Here is a 17,366-nt window from a genome sequence, read left to right as displayed (position 1 = left end):
GGAGCCACGCCCATTGGGGGGGGCGGGGCCACGTGGCTGCTGAGCTGCACTGCGAGGCGCGTAATGTCAGTATCGCCCTGCAGCACCGAGCTCACCTCGGGAACCACCTCCAGCAGGGGAAAAACACAGCAACACACGTGGGAGGGGAGGTGGAGCGGGGTGAGACTTGTCACGGGTGGGAGGTGTCAGCAGCCAAGGGCTTATAGGGGCTGTGGGGAACACGGAGCTCTGTCACAGCTGGTGCAGGAGCTGAGCAGTGCCGGGTGAGGTGGGTGCCTCTGGGTCGGGCTGCAGCTGGTGGGGGCCGTGATCAGAGCTGGGAGGGGGAGCGTGAGTTGTGCTGTGACAACAGCTGTGGGTGGCTGCCACACTAATGTGCCTGTAGGCACACACAGTGCGTGCTGCAGGGCTACCTGTGTGTGCAAACCGTGCTGTCTGTGTGCTCAGCTGTGCTGCCCCTTGCAAACTATATGCAGAGCACTGTGATGGGTGTACAGGCAGAGCACGCTGCTCTGAAACCATCAGGGGCTTGGTGGCAACACTGCTGTGCTTTGAGCTGTGAGCGGTGAATGTGGGGAGCTCAGTCCCCTGCTTATATATGACTGTGAGTTACAAGCAGCGAGCTCATGGAGCTCTGCAGCCTCCATCCAGGTGTGCTGCCCTGCCCTGCTGTCCTGGTATGCTGGGCAGGTGTGGAGGGAGCAAAGAAAGGCGGTAGAGAAGTTATGGTATGTGGGAGGGAAGTCGGAGAGTTCTGCAGCTCTCCATCACTCAGCATCACGGAAAGTGGAAAGGGGAGGGAGGCAGTGGGGCATGCAGGAGCTCACAGGCTCACAAAGGGCTCTGTAGGCAGTGGGGCAGGTGCTGGCAGAGGATGTGTCAGTGCCCAGCGTTGGGTCCCTGGGTTGCACATGGCCTGGATTAATGTTTGCTGTACCTGTTTTGTCTCTCATGTGAAATCAGAGCTGGAGTTGGGCTGACCCCCCTCCAGACACTGTTAAGCAGCTCACCCCGCATACTTCCACGGTCTCATCTGCCCCTTCCTGACCTCCTTCATGGCACAGAGCTGGGAGAAGCTGGGACAGGCAGAAGTGGGCTTTGCTTCCCTACCAGTGTTTAATGGGCACATCCTCAGCAGACATTTCCCTACAGAGAGCAGGCAGAGCCTGTTCCTTGCCCAGAGCCATTTTCCCATTGCATCTGGGGCACTGGGTACCACAGGTGGCTGTACTCCGTGTGTATCCCAATGCCCACATGCTTCCAGCTCACCCCAATACCCTGTTACAGCTCTCCCTGCATATTGCATTCCAGGTCTGCACGCTCACGATGGACCCCCTGAGCACCCCCCCTCCTACCATTGAAGTCACTGAGCAGCTCCTGGGTAACTCCTGTCAGATCCACGATGGGTTCCTCTCAGTGACGCTGCCTGTGATGTACTCCCTGATCTTTGCCATTGGGCTGCTCAGCAATGTGCTGGCACTCTGGGTGTTTTCACACAGCATGCAGCGCCAGACCTCCATCACTGTGTACATGAGGAACCTGGCACTCTCCGACCTCCTGCTGGCCCTCTGCCTGCCCTTCCGCATCGCCTTCCAGGACAGGAGTGAGCCCCGTGTCTTTTGTAACATCGTTGGGGCCTTCTTCTACCTCAACATGTATGTCAGCATCACCTTCCTCAGCCTGATCAGCCTGGACCGCTACCTGAAGATCATCCGGCCCCTCCAGAAATACAGGATTCACACCGTGTCCCGCAGCATGTTGGCCTCTGGGATGGTTTGGGTGGTGAACTTTGCCTTCATGCTGCCTTTCTTCTTTGAGAAAAGAGGGAAGGAGTCCTGTGACCATAAATGCTTCCACTTCAGGAGCAAAAGCACCACGGCAGCAGCCCTCAACATGGCCGCAGTAGCTGCCTTCTTCATTGTGCTGCTGCTCTTCCTCTACTTCTATGGCAAGATATTTGCCAAGCTGCACCAGGTCTCCTCAATGAAGGCCCAGCAGCTGAACAAGAAGACCAGCATGAGAGCCATCACCAAGACCTTCGTGGTCCTGATCATCTTCATCGTCTGCTTCACCCCATACCACACTGTCCGCATCCCTTACATCCTGGCGCAGATTGGGGCCATTTCCAGCCTGCCCTGGAAGCAAGGTCTGCACCTTGCTAACGAGCTCGTGCTCTGCATCTCAGCCCTCAACAGCTGCCTCGACCCCATTATCTTCTTTTTCCTGTCCAGCAGTTTCCGCAGGGCTGTGCTCTGCACCATTCAGGGCAGGCTGAAGGGAGCCCTGCTGAGCAACCAGGGCAGGCTAACCCCCAGCAGGTCTGTGACAGAACTGTAGGGTCAAGGTCCGGGGAATGGGATTTCCTCATTGCAGATTGGCTTTGGCTGCTGGTATTTATGGGAAAAGGCTTGCTGGGAAGATGGAACCAGTACACCACACATGGCTTGGTAGTATGGTGTGATGGGCCAGGGTTGGCCTTGGTGATCATAGATTCCTTTTTCCAGCCATAATGATTCCATGAATCTACAATTCATGTAATACCATGAGGATCAGAGCCTCCATGGGAGTAAACAAGGAGGAAAGGACAGCTGGGGTCCCAGCTTGTTCCTACCACAGCTGACATGGCTGAAGAGCACATTTCTGAGCACGAACAAAGCTGGAAGTGCCAAAGGAGATTTGGCCTTGGCAGCCCAGAGGAGCAGAGCTGCAGGCAGAGCTGGGCTCCTTCACAGACAGAGGAGAGGAGAGGGGAGGAGTGAAAAGGAGAATGGGCAGTGAATCATTGCTGAGGACACGTCGCCTTCTCACCAGAAAGGGGGAGAAAGGGATGGGACAGGAGAGGTACAAAAACATCAGGGAAAGATGAGGTGACACTCATCAAAGCATCATTCGTGGAGCAGGGGAATATTTTGTTCCATGATGGAGCCCAGAGATGAGCACTGACAGACTTGCACAGCAGACCTGCCAGGAAATGCTGCAGCCCTGCAACCACAAACCATGTTGACAACAGCTCTATCCTCTCATTATCGCAGCCTCTGTAACCTCAGTGCCTCTGTGCACCGCAGACAGAGAGTTTGGGGCTTCCTTTAGCTCTTTGCTCTTATCAGCAGCACATTTGCAGGGGCTGGCAGCTCTCCTGGGCACAGCACAGCTCGCTTGGGGCCATTGCTTCAGGAAGGTTGCGGTGGGCAGAGAGGCTGCAGTGCCCACTGAGCCCCAATGGGAGCAGCCTGCTTTGAGCTTCTCAGCTCTGCTCTTCTGCAGCAGCTCCTAAAGAGAAACCCTCAAGGGATGTGCAAGTGTTGCTGCCTTCATCAGCACCTGTTCCCTTCCTGCAGAAGGGAATATTTCTCTGTATTTTTATCCTGTTCTGTGCCCACACCTCATTTGTTCCTTTATTTTTAAGGCAGAGCAGAGGCAGAGAGCAGCCTGCCCTCCCTGTTGGGCAGCAGAGCTGGGCACTGAGGGGTGGGGGCTCGTTCAGACCAGTCTGGTATAGCAACCACAAATCTCCAACACCTGAATAATACTTGGGAGAATAAAAATGTTTCCTTAAAGACTGAATGTTCTGGACTTTCCAATCAAGGTGTGAGCAGCTTCAGCCCTCTTTTCTCTCTGTATGATGAACAGGAGAGAGGGATATTTCACCCCGAGGGTGGTGACGCACTGGAACAGGTTGCCCAAGGAGGCTGTGGACGCCCCATCCCTGCAGGCATTCAAGGCCAGGCTGGATGTGGCTCTGGGCAGCCTGGGCTGCTGGTTGGTGACCCTGCACACAGCAGGAGGTTGGAACCGGATGATCTTTGTGGTCCTTTTGAACCCAGGCCATTCTATGATACTGTGATGATCTTTTTAGCAGAGGTGGGGGGAAAACACAGCCAGCAAAGCTTTTCCTATGGAAAGCAGCAAACAAAGGTCACAGCGCTCTTTTTCTTTTCCGATCCGTGCTGCTGGGCTGCAGCAGTGCCTGTGTGCAGTGCTCAGCGTGCAGGAACCCCCCGCCTCCATGCAGCCATCCTCCCCCACAGCAGAAGCCGCAGGGCTCGTGGGGCTGTGCTCAATGCCGGGTGCCCCACATCTCACCCCCTGCCCCATCCCCAGCATGAAGGCGGTGGGATGCGGGCTGGCATCCTTTTCACTTCTAGCTGCAAGCAGTGTTGGGATCATTAGCTCTGGCAGGCAGGAGGTGACGTGCAGCCGCGGGGGCTGCCGGGAAGCAGCAGTGGTTCCGCTCTGCTGTGATCCCAGTATGGCCCCGGTGTGATCCCACTGTGACACACAGCTGTTGCTGTCCTGCACCCATCGGATTCCGCACTGCGATGGCTGCAGCCTGCACCCTTCCCAGGTGAAAAGCAACTTTTTGTTCCCTTTGCATGTAAGGGAAGCCCTTCCTGCGTTACCCTGCGGCTGCTATTGCCTGGATAAGAATTTTAGCTGATAAGTGCTTTGTGATGATGGTTTGTTGTACGGTTAAATTGGTGATGGATGTGTCACACGGTGAAGCAAAAAATAAACAAATTCCTGCTTCAAACATACTTGAGACCCCGTCCTTTTCAGCCATGATCGATTAAACTGTTGGGATATTATGCTGTAAATCACAGTATAACATTATGTGGTGGTTATGCAAAGCAGCCATTCCGCTCTGCCTCATTTCAGTAACTGGAATGATATCTGTGCAGTGTTAACCCCAGGTCTGGGATGTCTGCAGGAGGCTCAAGTGAGCCTAAATCATTGCACTGATAGCTCTGGGTCACTGCTGCCAATCTTAGTGCTGGGAAAGCTGAGCAGTTAAGCTCTGATCCGTGGGGAGTTTGCAAAATTCCCTATGATGCTCAAATGAGGATGGAAAGGACCGGAGAAGCATCACGCCTGTTGCTGCTCTATTCCAGGTGCAGCTGGGGCGCACAGCTGTGACATCTGCTGACACCGTGGGGCTGGAGGGCTCTGAGCAGCCCCTCTGCTGCCTGCCATGGCCCTGCCCCACGCATCCATGCTGACACGCTGGTGCCTCCGCCTGCTGACCACGCAGCCCATGTTCCTGAGCAGCATGCCTGGGTGGGACTGCCGACAGCCAACAGGGGAGAGAGCAGCTAAGAGGAGAAGGAAGAAGGGCACAGAGGGCTGCAGCCTGCCAGCATCCTCCTGGGAAGAGAGGTATGGCAGTGGGAGGTGTGTGCTGCGTGTGGTGGGGGAGCATTTGTGTATGGAGGGCTGCGGTTAGGAAGGTCCATGTGTTGCACACTGCATGCACAGCTCAGCTATCTGCTGTCAGAACCCTGAGCAATCATGGTGTTTATTGCCCTCAGCAAGCATCAGCCTGGCTGTGATTGTCAGTGCCAGAGCAGGTGACTGCACTGAGAGCTTAAAGGTTTCACCTCTGTCCAGGTAGAAATGAGAGGCTCAGCTGTGACAGAAGTAGTGGAAAAGGCAAATGAAGAGGCCTAAGCAAGAGGGAAGGAGCTGGGACAGAGCAACTGCCCTGCTGGCAAGCAGAAAGCACTCACCCCGGTGATTCACAGTTGTGTGCTCGAAATCAGATGGTGATTTGGATGCAGCTCCCAAAGCCCCAAAGTGGGGAAGAACAGCAGTATATCCATCCGAACACCTGATAGACACTTAGGACTGTTTGGATTATATACATCTCACCCTATCCTCACTTATTTTCTTCACACAAGGCAGCTTTGTGCGTTGCATTCCTGCTCCCCTTGACTTGGATATAAGCATCAGTGGGTTCTAAGGCTGCCACTGGAGGGTTGGCCACGTCCTTGAGCCTGTAATTCCCCTTATACAGTGCAGAAACTGCATTGGTCTGCATTGGGTTTCATCCTATGCAGCTTTCACAGCAGTGACCAGCAATGTGAGCAGGCAGAGGGTGCAGCAAGCAATGAGAGGAGTGTCTTGTTCTTCTATGGGAAACCTCCAGAGAGACAGGGCTGTTCTTGGCTCTGTCCTCTAATGGGGGCTCATCCAGGACACCAGGGGTTCAGGCTCAGCCTGTTCTGTGCTCGCTGTGGCTGCTGTGTTTGTTGTGGCTCCTGGGCCCTCCCACCCCAAGCAGCTCTGAGCACAAGCCCTCTGTTGTGCTTTCCAGGCTGGCAGATGCAGCGACGCCACTGTGGAGACTTCCATACCAGGAGCAGCTGCAGGTAAGGTGTGCTCACCTGGAATGTCTTCATCGTGTTGCCCCAACTTTCCCTTTCCATCCCCTTGACGTGGGGATCTGACACTGCAGCCTGGTCTATTCCCATAGAATCACAGAATCATTAGGATTAGAAAAGACCTCAAAGATCACCAATTCCCACCCCATGCTTACTGAACCAAGTCCCTAAACTCCACCCTTTGTTGCCTTCATTCCTGAGTTATTCTAAAGCACAGAAGGTGCTCAGGCCCTGCCCAGTGCAGGACAGGTTAATAGAGTCTCCAGTGATCCAACATCCCAGACTTACCCTTGGGGCCACGGTCTCTCCATTGCTCTGTGGTACACAGAGGTTGTGTGGTGCTGTGGGAGTGTTCCTGGCTTAGCGCTGCTCTGTAGGTGAAGTACGAGAGACTGAGGGAGGTTCTGCAGACCCTGACGTCGCATCTAGAGGAGCTGGGAGGAGGTGTGCAGGATCCCAGTGGGCTTTGCTGTCCGCTGCAGCCCGTGGTCCCCTCGGTGAGTGCCTTGGTTGGTTCCAGAGAAGGTGCCTTGCTGCCTTCTGCTCTGCAGACTGCAGAACAAGATCTGTATGCTCTCAAATCTGCACCAGCAGTGGCGACCACTGTTGCTGTCACCATGGCTGAAGCACAGGTGCTGCATCCACTGGTTGGGCTCCACAAATGTCCAGCAAGTGCTGTTGAATGGCAATGGGTGCCACTTTATGTGCATGGAGGAATTCATTGACACCCCTTTGCTTCATCTGCACTCCCATATCAGACCACATTCTGTCAGACTATTCCTCTGCTGCCATCTGTCACACGGCAATAAAAGGAACTGGGATATTGTTGGGAAGCTTTAACCCCACCCACCAGCATCCACCGGTGACACTGTGGGCCAACATCATAAAGCAGGTGGCATCACTTTTGGAGCAGCCCTCATACAAAGCTTTCATTTTCTTCTTTCCTCCCACAGCCCACCGTCAATGGGTACCGCAACAAATCCACCTTCTCTGTGAACCGAGGGCCGGATGGGAACCCCAAAACAGTGGGGCTGTATGTGGGGACGGGCAGAGGTCAGTATGGGGCCAGGAGTGGTGCTGGGTGAGAGCTGCTGGGCTTACATCTCATCTTTTCTTCTCTTTTGCACAATGGGATGATTCAGAGGCAAGGCTTTCCTCCAGCTTACAGTGCTGCACGCTGCATGGTTTGCAGTGAAACAAACCCCTCACAAACCCATCTCTCTCTCCAGCAAGAAATATTGTCTGTGTGAGAACTGCCCACATGAAGAACATCCCCCAGAAGCACACACAAGTGGCCCAGGTAAAGCAAATATCACATCTGTCTGTAGAAGGGAGGATAGACAGAGTGTCAGAGCTCCTCCTGGGGCAACACTGCATTGGCTGTGTGTATGTGTATGTGTAATATGTATGTGCATGTATATGCATGTGTAGTTACGAGGTGGTCCCGGTTCTGTTTTGATTCTGGCCAATGGAAAAAAATGTTTTTTGAAGCATAAAAGTTAATGCTGGAACCTCAGATGTGTCCCCTGGAGCGAAGTTAATGGAGCAGCTATTAGCTGCTATTTAAAACAGATGAGAATCACAAAGTGGAAAGATAGAAATGTGTCGTTTTCCTCACAAAGAACTTTCTCTTGGTGTTCAGCTGAGATAGCATAGAGGGCAATGGTGGAACAGTGGCTGTTTGGGGCACAGCATGGCGTGAGGATGAGGGCTGTGCCCCTCACTGTGCTCTGTTCCATGCAGTGCTATGAGCAGTTCATCCGCCGCTCCCCGCTGGACTCCTGCATCCTCTTCCATGAAGGTGGGCACTGGAGGGAGCTCGTGGTGCGCACCTCCCAGCACGGCCACACCATGGCCATCGTCACCTTCCACCCCCAGCAGCTGGGCCAGGTGAGTGGAGCTGGGACAGCTCCAGGACATCCCAATGGCTGTCATGGAGCTCTCCGGGCATAGAGACCCAACCATTCCTTCCCTCTCTTCCAGGAGGCTCTGGCTGCTCAGAAAGAACTGCTGAGAGAGTTCTTCACCCATGGACCCGGAGCAGCGTGTGCCCTGACGTCACTGTACTTCCAGGAGAGGTATTGGTGCTGGGGTGGCTCTTGTGGGCATGGCTTTAAGGTGGCTGCACTTTGCGTTTGTCATGAAGCATCAGAGATAGTTGGATATGGTTCTGCCCCTTGGGAGCATTGAGCCTGGGGAGCAAAAGGGAAAACATAAAGTGCTCTTAGGGAGACTACCAGTGGACTGGGTACTGCCAGGCTGCACTCAGTGGTCTGAAGGGTCTGTTCCCACCTAAATGGTCCAGTGGTTCTATCATTTCCAAATCACATCAGCATCAAAAGTGGGAATACATCCCACGGCTACAACCCTCTACTAAGGGCCGCAACTCCACCCTATGTCATCGTGACCCCATTCAATTCTGAGTTCAGCAAGTTGCAGATCCCTTAAAGGTGTCACAATTCCTTGATCTAGTTGAAAGGCTTGTATGGATTAAAAGCAAATGGGCACCCCAGGAACGGGGCAATGAAACACCGCCCCCCAGCAGGGTGTTATTTTATGTGTCCTTCCAGCACCATGACACGCTGTTCCCATGAGCAGTCACCCTTCCAGCTCCTTCATGGAGAGCCACACATCTTTGAAGACGTGCTGGGCCTGACGTTTCGCATCTCTCCAGACGCCTTTTTCCAGGTGAACACAAGTGGAGCAGAAGTGCTGTATCAGGCGGTCAGGGAGCTGAGCCAGGCTGCTGGAGACACTGTGCTCCTTGATGTCTGCTGTGGGACGGGTGAGCAGCATGAATCATAGAGCAGTTGGGTTGGAAGGGACCTTAAAGCCCACCCAGTCCCACCCATGCCACGGGCTGGGTGCCTCCCACCACCTCAGGCTGCCCAGGGCCCCAACCAGCCCAGCCATAGGCACCTCCAGGGATGGGACACCACAGCTCCCTGGGGCAAATGCTTTGCATGCCCAACATTATCTCCAGTGCTTGTTTTTCTACATGTAAATGCAGAGTGTTTGTGAATCCCTGGTTTCCAGGCACTATTGGTCTCTCTCTGGCTCGCCATGTGTCCAAGGTGATTGGTGTTGAGATAGTGCAGAAGGCAATAGAGGATGCCAGGTGGAATGCAGCATTCAATGGTAAGTTCAACCACTGCCATTGCTGAGAAACCTGAAGCAAAAGGGAAGGGTTGCTCCTAACTACACCATCCGCTCAGCAAAGAGTGGGGTTTTGTGTTGGGATGTCTGAGAGTGCTCTTTATTTGTGTGCCTTCTTTCTCCGTGCAGGAATTTCAAACTGTGAGTTTCACAGTGGAAAGGCAGAGGTTGTGTTACCAGCACTGCTCTCATCATGGGAGGATGCCCGACCCCTTGTTGCAGTGGTGAACCCATCCCGGGCTGGGATCCGTAAGAATATACCATTTATTTTCACCTTGAAGAGACAGTTTTGAGCAAGCTGTGTGTGAGCTGTTGTGATGGCTCCAAGCCCCCAGCTAACTCATTCTCTGGCCCTACAACCACCCTTGTGACCTCTACTGGTTTGGGCCAGTATTGGGAAGTCCCAGACTGTCCCTAGAGCCCAGATGCTGCCCAGTGCCATGGGGTGTCACCAGAACATGGTGAGATGGTGCTGTGCTGTTGCAGATCACAGGGTCGTGAAGGCCATCCGGAGCTGCGGGGCCATCCGAAGGCTGCTCTACATCTCCTGCAAACCAGAGGGTGAAGCCATGAGGAACTTCCTGCAGTGAGCAGCCTCCCTTTTTCTTTTCTGCTGACATTAGTGACACTGTTGTGTGCCCTGAGGACCAGGACCTAAAGACCTGTCCTCAGCACAGGAGGGTTTTTGTTGTTACCAAATTGCACTGGGTTAATTCTGCAGGTGGCACCCTGGTCAGTGCGTGGCCAGAAGTGGTTTGTGCTTTTGCACAGCTTTGGGTTTACCTTCAAGCTGCACTGGTTGAAGTAGTGGGTATTCCTGGGGCTGAGTGCCAGCAGAAAGCATCAGTCAGGGGTAGAAAAGAATGCAAAGGTGTTGTAATGACACTGTGCACAGCCCTTCCCCAACATGGCACGGAGGGTGGTGAAGCACTGGAACAGGTTCCCCAAGGAGGCTGTGGATGCCCCATCCCTGCAGGCATTCAAGGCCAGGCTGGATGTGGCTCTGGGCAGCCTGGGCTGCTGGTTAGTGACCCTGCACACAGCAGGGGGTTGGAGCTGGATGAGCACTGTGGGCCTTTTCAACCCAGGCCATTCTATGATTGTGTGATTGTATGATAGTGCTGCAGGGTGTGGGATACTGCATCCCCACGCTCCCTGCAGGAAGGTGGGCCTCCAGCTAATCCTAGGATTAGCAGTCACCTCCTTAGGGTTAATCACCCAGCAGAGGGCTGATGGATGTTAGCCAACCTAAAGATACCCTCTTAATGCCTTCTCCGTGCCACTAATGGCATGGGAAGGCTTATGCTGTCAGTCTGAAGGTTGTCCTCCACTGCTGTTCTTCCTGCAGGCTGTGCTGTCCAGCTGACCCAGGGAAGAAGCTGGAAGGAGATCCCTTTGCCCCGGCGCTGGCTGTCCCTTTCGACATGTTCCCTCACACTGCTCACTGTGAGCTGGTGCTGCTGCTCACCCGCTGACAGCGAGGAGGTTTGCAGCTCTGCAAGCTCAGGAAGCGACCTCCTGATGTCCTTAAGGAGCGGATGTGGCTGGGACTTGAGTTTATTTTTATATCAAGAAATGAGTTATTTTCTGTTTGCTCTTACTGTGGGTTGCCTAATCTATATGGAAACAGAATGATTTCTGGAAGTTGTTTTCTCATTGGGTTGCTCTGTAATAGCCAAATAAATAGATAAACCATGCTAACTGTGTAAACAAATAGAAGGTATTTGTACATCACGCTCTTCTCATTGGCTGGCAAGCTGTGAGCCTCAAAGGTGCTTGAAATTCTCTCCAGCTCTTCAGAAGATGAAATCGCTGCAGATTGGAGGTAGGTCTCAGTCAGCAGAATGTGTTTCTGCAGTCAGGCTTTGAATTTCCTCAGAAAGAAGAAATTGGTTCAATGGAGATTAGCAGAATTCTAAGGAAACAGGGAGAGCTCCTGCCCTGAGGGCTCTGCCTGCTGGTGTCTCTCACAGCTGTGATTTGGTCCTAAGGAGCCCTGAGCTTCATAGGATCACTGAGAGTGGAAAAGAACTCTTAAGATCATCAAGTCCAACTGTACACCTATTGCCAGTATTCCCCTCTAAGCCATGTCCCTAAGAGCTTGGGACAGTGCCAGCCACCTTCACTGGGCTCTTCAAATACATGGGGTCAGGACCTGGGCCTTGTTACAGCAGATCCTACAGCAGAAGGAGGTGATGGGCACACTGCTGACAGGTTCCCTCGTGCTGCCCCTTTGCATGGCTTCCCTCTCATTTTCAGCTCACGGTGAGGGATGTGGTTCATGGAACTTAACTTAGGCTAGGATCTTAAAAATCACCTAATTCCACCCCCCCACTGCCATGTACAGGGCTGCCAACCAGCAGCTCAGGCTGTGCAGAGCCCCATCCGACCTGGCCTTGAATGTCCCAAGGGATGGGGCACCCACAGCTCTCTGGACAGCTCTGTAAAGAATTTCTTCCTAACCTCTAACCTAAACCTCTCCTGTTTTAGTTTAAAGCCATCCTCCCTCTATCCATCACTATCTGCCCCTGTAAAAAGTCGGTCCCCGTGCTGCTTATACAATCCCTTCAGGCGCTGCACTGAGGTCTCCCTGCAGCCCTATTTTCCCCAGGCTGAGCCCACCCAGCTCTGAGATTTCCCTGCAACCCCAGGCTGAGCCCCCCAGCTCACAGCCTGGCTCCATAGGAGAGGTGGTTCTCCAGCATTATTGCTCTGTATAATTACACCTCGGCTTCTTGCTGTAAGGTGGGAACAGATCTCTGTTAGGCTGTCCTTCTGCCAAAAGGAAATTGGAGGGGAGAGAATGACTTGACATCAAAAAGCAACACGGGATCAGGACGCACGGTTGCTGTGGAGCGCTACACGCACAAGGGGAGGAGCTGGCAGCGGGGTTGCACCGTCCTCATTGGGATGCGGGGCTCCGGGAGCAGCGCCCCGCGCCCGGAGCTGCGGGGTATTGCGGGGCGGGCGTTAGGACCCGGCGGCCGCGGGGCGGAGAGGCCGCATCCCTCCCGCTGTCTCTGCAGCTTTATTCCTCGGCTCCCTCCATGGTGACCGCAGCTCGGAGGCCGCGTTAGGACCGCATCGATGGCATCCCCCAGGACCATCACCATCGTCGCCCTTTCGGTGGCCCTGGGGCTCTTCTTTGTCTTCATGGGGACCATCAAGCTGACCCCGCGGCTCAGCAGGGATGCCTACAACGAGATGGTGAGGCCGGCGGAGGGGCGGCCGTGCTGCTCTCGGGGGGTGGACCGCGACCGCTTGGGAACAACGATGGGAGGGAGGGAGCCGTGCGCTGGGTACGGGGAGGAACCGAGCGAAAAGATGCCGGCATCCCCCAGCGCTCCGTGGGAGAAAGCTGCGGTGCGGGGCGAGGACGGCGGGATGGCACCGCTGTTCCCTAAAGATGGGGGAAGGGTGGGTGTGGGATGCAGGGAGGGTCCGGCCATCCTCGGGCAGTGCCCACCCCAGGTGCCCAAGGATTGTGCTCGATGTTGTGGGTGCACTCCTGCAGGGATAATGGCACTGAGTGTCCCCACCTCACCAGGCTTGCACGAGATTAATCCGTGAGATGCTGTGGGATTCTTAGCAGGCAGAAGAAGATGTGAAGAATCACCTAATTACTCCCTGTGCTCTGGGAAATGCACCTCTTCCCCTACTGGGTGCTAAGGAGGGGGGTGGCACCGAGTGCATTTATCAGCTGGGAGAGTCCCAGAGCAAGAGCAAGGGCTGGCCTGCTGCTCCCGTCTGCCTTGGCTTATTCTCCTGCCCTCCTCCATTTTCATTTTAGTCTTTGCAATGGTGGAGAAGCACCGGTGTAATTGTTGAGCCCGTAAGAAACAGTGATGGAAGTTTCCAGCACATTCTGTTCTCTCCCATCGCTGCACCTGCTTTTCCTTAGCTCTCAAATAACATCTGAATGGCAACGCTGTGTCTGTAGCCCTGCACAGGGCTCTGACCGAGAACAGCATTGCAGAATAACTCAGGAGTGAGAGGTGAGAACAAAATGTCCAGAAAACAAAGCTCTCCAGCTCCTGCTGCCTAAGTGAGGTTTAGGAATAGGGCCCTGAGGCTTTAGCAGCATTGCAGGATACTCACTCTGCACAGCACTGGGCTCCTCTGTGGGTCTCTGCTTTGCAAGGAGCAAGGCCTGCAGGTAGGGATGATCTCCATTTTTATTACAAGGAGGAAGCGGAGGCATTCAGATATTGGGCAACAACATCATTCTTAATGCCCTGCGTTGTGATGAGGCTCCTTAGGTTTCTATGCTTTTGCTGCACAGCAAACCAGGCAGATCTGCTCAGTGGTGGAGATGGGGATGAAAACCCGATCTTGTCCATCAGCGTGTGACTTCTTGCCCCAAACAAACAGAACTGCTGCTATTTACCCAAACGGGCAGTGATTTTTTTCAGTTTTATTTTGCCATTCAGCAAAAAGCACACACAACTGTTTATCTATTGGAATCCCACAGTGCTGTGGGGCATACCACCAAACCCATTTCTTCATCTATCTATTAAAAACTGCTGCCCCAAGGAGAGCTTTTGTTGATAGAAGTCTCATCCTTACCTTACATACCCTTGGTCAAGGGATCTTTGTCCGACAGCAAAGCTGAATATTGTTCAACTACAGCATCATCGGCTTCTCTTAAAATCCACAGAGAAGGGGGAAAGTTCTGTGTGCCCATAAAGCAGGTTTCCAAAACTGCTTGGGAAGTAAGTACGCAAACCCACCTATACCTCATGTTTGAATGCAAGAACTTGAGTGTATGTGAGGACAGAGGTTGCTTCTTCCCTCAAATAGCCACAGAAGGAGGCTGGCAGCAGCTCACACTGCTTCTAAATTCAGCAGAAATCAGAGGGCAAGGATGTCAAATGTCTGCATGCTTTTATCTGAGGAAAGAAAGGATCACAGAGGTGGGTGAGAGCAGGAGCAGGACTCACAAAGGTGAATCTGATCTCTGATGCGTTGCCTGCCCTGCACTGAATTTGTCCTGCCCACAAACCCTGGGGTAGTCTCTGTTGCTTTGAGATGGGAAGTGATTTCTTCCACCATCTGTACCCTGGCTTGTCAGGGACAAGGTGTGTTATTTAAGGCCATGATACTCTCAGACAGTGGTTTCTTTTAAACATGGTTCTGCATTGCTGATCATAGCAATGGTAACTTCAGATTTCGGGAGGAGTCCTTAACGCAGTCCTAGCTCCAGCACTGGGTGCTAGCTTGCACAGCTGTCTTCCACCTCCTGAAGGAGAACTGCAGGTTGATGGAGTGTTAATATCCTTCCAACAGAAGCTTTGTGGCTACAGAGGGGTATCATGCCAGCTGGGTCTGTGATCACTGATCTTGGTTTCCCAAGGAGGCTGTGGATGCCCCATCCCTGCAGGCATTCAAGGCCAGGCTGGATGTGGCTCTGGGCAGCCTGGGCTGCTGGATGGTGACCCCACACATAGCAGGGGGTTGGAACTGGATGATCTTTGGGGTCCTTTGCAACCCAGGCCATTCTATGATTGTATGATTCTATGATTCTATGATCTTTACATCATACCACACTTACCTATGTCAATGAAAGTCACCTCTTCCTCTTCACATCACCGCATCCTTCACTGTCACTGCTTGCTTTCAGAAACGAGCCTACAAGAGCTACGTGCGGGCCCTCCCCATGCTGAAGAAGATGGGAGTCAGCTCCATCCTTCTCCGCAAGAGCATCGGAGCCCTAGAAGTGGCGTGTGGCATTGTCATGACACTGGTACCTGGCCGCCCCAAAGACGTGGCCAACTTTCTGCTCCTCCTCCTCGTGCTGGCTGTGCTCTTCTTCCACCAGCTAGTGGGGGACCCACTCAAGCGTTATGCCCATGCTCTGGTCTTTGGGATCCTGCTCACCTGCCGCCTGCTGATTGCCCGCCAGCCCGAGGAGCAGCCACCAGAAAAGAGGATGCTGTCGGTGAATGGGGATGAGCAGCCGCTCCTCCACGAGGCGGCTCCTGAGAAAGGCAAAGTGAAGGTATCTTAGTGGAGTGAGTCTGAGGAATACGGACCCTCGAGGCAGCTCTCTCCAAAAGCACCCAGAAAAAATTGGTTTGGTTTTGGTTTTGTTTTTTTAATTTACCTATTTATATATTTTCAGCTGTCTAAATAAAGTTTCACTTGGGGTCTGAGAGATCTATGGTATGTCTACAGCATAGTCTTGCTTTGCTGCTGGTCTGTAATGTAGGAAGATACAAGCTGGCTTTGAGCAGGACAGTTTGCAGGCAGTTAGCACCTGGCTGGAGGAGCACTGGCCTCAGCAGGAGCTGCAAAACCAGAGTGTGGGCAAAGACTTGGGCAGTTCATCATGCTAGGTTGGCACTCCTGAGGTGGGGGTTCATCCCTGAGCGTAAGACCTGAGATCCTCAGCAGTGTAAACTTGGCCTGGATGCAATTCTGCTTTATTGCAGCCTCAGCTGCAGGTTAGAACACAACCATTGCCCTGCGCTGGCTCGTGCAGCCCACCCCATAGAGTCACCCCAGGCACAAACATACATTTTCTTTGATGTAGTCAGGCAGGGAATGGACCCGACTAAGCATTCTTGTGTTTGAGGGAGGTGTCCCATAGCCTTTGCTGCCTGTGACCAGTTTGTTATGTGGTTCAGTGATGCAGGGAAAACGTGATGCACTGCTTACATCTTCTCAGATTTCCGTGCTTTGCAGAGGCTTTAGAACAGGGGCAGTGGCCTCTTAGCAGTAACTTTTTCCCTATTTAACATGAAGCAGTGGTATCTCTTTACCTCCCAACTGAGGATAAGGATCCCCGCTGTGGGGATGGGAAGCAGAACTGCCTAAGGAGTTGCTTTTATCCAGTACCATATTCCAAAATCTCTTGCTGTTGGCAAAAAGCATCAGACTCTCCCTTTCAAGAAAAAAAGAGAAAGAAAAAGAAATACTTTTCCCCCAGGCTTGTTGGAATCCATGGTTACTGCTAATGAATGAGGGTCTGAATATGTCTGGGTGTGACACCGTGCATCCCATACACAGCTTCAGTGGGAAGGAGCCACTGAGGGGTGTCCTCTCACAAGGCCCCGAATCCCTGTATGTCAAACAAGAAGTGTGTTTTACCTCCGAGTTCTGTTTGCTTCTGTCAATGTTTGTCTGGGTTTTCCCTTATACGTTACTGATGAAAATAAACTGGTTTGGTTTGGTTTGTTGTTTGTTTTTTTTTTTTTTTGCGGGGGGGAAATTTGGATATAGGTGTCCTTTTGGGAGATGCAGCTGGAAATGATCTTGTGTGCTCTAATACTGTGCCTAAACCAGGCAGAATCACCTTAGGGGGGGTTCAGAGAAAGACGAGGCGATCCAGGATGGGAGCCATGGGAACACTGCTAGTGTAGCAGTGAGAAAAGATATTAAACCCACAGTCCAAACATTGGTGCTGTATGACTGTAAGCATCAGATAGATGTCTGCATGTAGTGTATCCCATTTTGCAGTTGATTCTCTGCTACAAAGGATGCAGCCCAAACACACATATCATGCAAAACCCCCATCCTGCAGCCCCAGGGATTATCTCAGATAGATGGCACTGCCAACAGGGCACCTCGCTGAGGCAACCTCTGTTGCTCAGAGATCATCCTGAGGTCACCCCAAATGCACACAGATGCCATGAGGTGGATTTGCAGCACCGTGTGCAGCACAGACCATTGCTGTGGGCTCTTTAACTAGATGCAGATAGCAAGTGGATTCCAAAACGTGTGCCCCCCCTCTCTATATTTCTCTCCTTTGGAAGAAGGCTGTTTGTGGAGCCAGCAATGGCTGACCTCCATCAGTGCCCTCCATCAGTGCCCTCCATTACTGACCCCCATCAGTGTCCTCCATTACTGTCCTCCATCACTGCCCTCCATCACTGACCCCCATCACTGCCCTCCATCACTGACCCCCATCACTAACCTCCATCACTAACCTCCATCACTGCCCTCCATCACTGACCATCACTGCCCTCCATCACTGATCTCCATCACAGCCCTCCATCACAACCCTCCATCACAACCCTCCATCACAACCCTCCATCACAACCCTCCATCACA

At 53.0% G+C, this 17,366-nt stretch overlaps 3 protein-coding genes across 6 annotated transcripts; all 3 read left to right on the top strand.

Moving 5' to 3' along the window:
- The first annotated feature begins 22 nt into the window (after positions 1-22).
- LOC107312654 (probable G-protein coupled receptor 34) lies at positions 23-3,557 on the top strand. The gene is made up of 2 exons (XM_015860277.2): positions 23-268; positions 1,312-3,557. The coding sequence occupies exon 2, from the start codon at positions 1,327-1,329 to the stop codon at positions 2,335-2,337; it is 1,011 nt and encodes a 336-aa protein (XP_015715763.1). The 5' UTR covers positions 23-268; positions 1,312-1,326; the 3' UTR covers positions 2,338-3,557.
- Positions 3,558-3,795: 238 nt separating this feature from the next.
- On the top strand, positions 3,796-11,024 carry TRMT2B (tRNA methyltransferase 2 homolog B). Of its 4 annotated transcripts, XM_015860263.2 has the most exons (13): positions 3,803-4,345; positions 4,890-5,154; positions 6,092-6,146; positions 6,536-6,655; positions 7,112-7,211; positions 7,388-7,458; positions 7,902-8,048; positions 8,142-8,236; positions 8,729-8,943; positions 9,195-9,296; positions 9,444-9,563; positions 9,801-9,900; positions 10,663-11,024. In XM_015860263.2, exons 2-13 carry the CDS (start codon positions 4,970-4,972, stop codon positions 10,787-10,789), a joined length of 1,437 nt encoding a protein of 478 aa, XP_015715749.1. In that variant the 5' UTR covers positions 3,803-4,345; positions 4,890-4,969; the 3' UTR covers positions 10,790-11,024. The 4 variants fall into 4 exon arrangements, with proteins under 4 accessions (XP_015715750.1, XP_015715748.1, XP_015715751.1 ...); XM_015860262.2 differs by lacking the exon at positions 9,801-9,900 and having other exon boundaries at positions 3,797-4,345; XM_015860265.2 differs by lacking the exon at positions 6,536-6,655 and having other exon boundaries at positions 3,802-4,345.
- Positions 11,025-12,165: 1,141 nt separating this feature from the next.
- Positions 12,166-16,489, top strand: TMEM35A (transmembrane protein 35A). Its single transcript, XM_015860254.1, has 2 exons — positions 12,166-12,521; positions 14,935-16,489. Exons 1-2 carry the CDS (start codon positions 12,402-12,404, stop codon positions 15,319-15,321), a joined length of 507 nt encoding a protein of 168 aa, XP_015715740.1. The 5' UTR covers positions 12,166-12,401; the 3' UTR covers positions 15,322-16,489.
- The last annotated feature ends 877 nt before the right edge of the window (positions 16,490-17,366 follow it).

Source organism: Coturnix japonica, chromosome 4 (genome assembly GCF_001577835.2).
Source record: "Coturnix japonica isolate 7356 chromosome 4, Coturnix japonica 2.1, whole genome shotgun sequence".
Taxonomy (NCBI): domain Eukaryota; kingdom Metazoa; phylum Chordata; class Aves; order Galliformes; family Phasianidae; genus Coturnix; species Coturnix japonica.
Note: the sequence above shows the minus strand (reverse complement) of the source record. Positions and strands in the feature narration are given on the sequence as shown.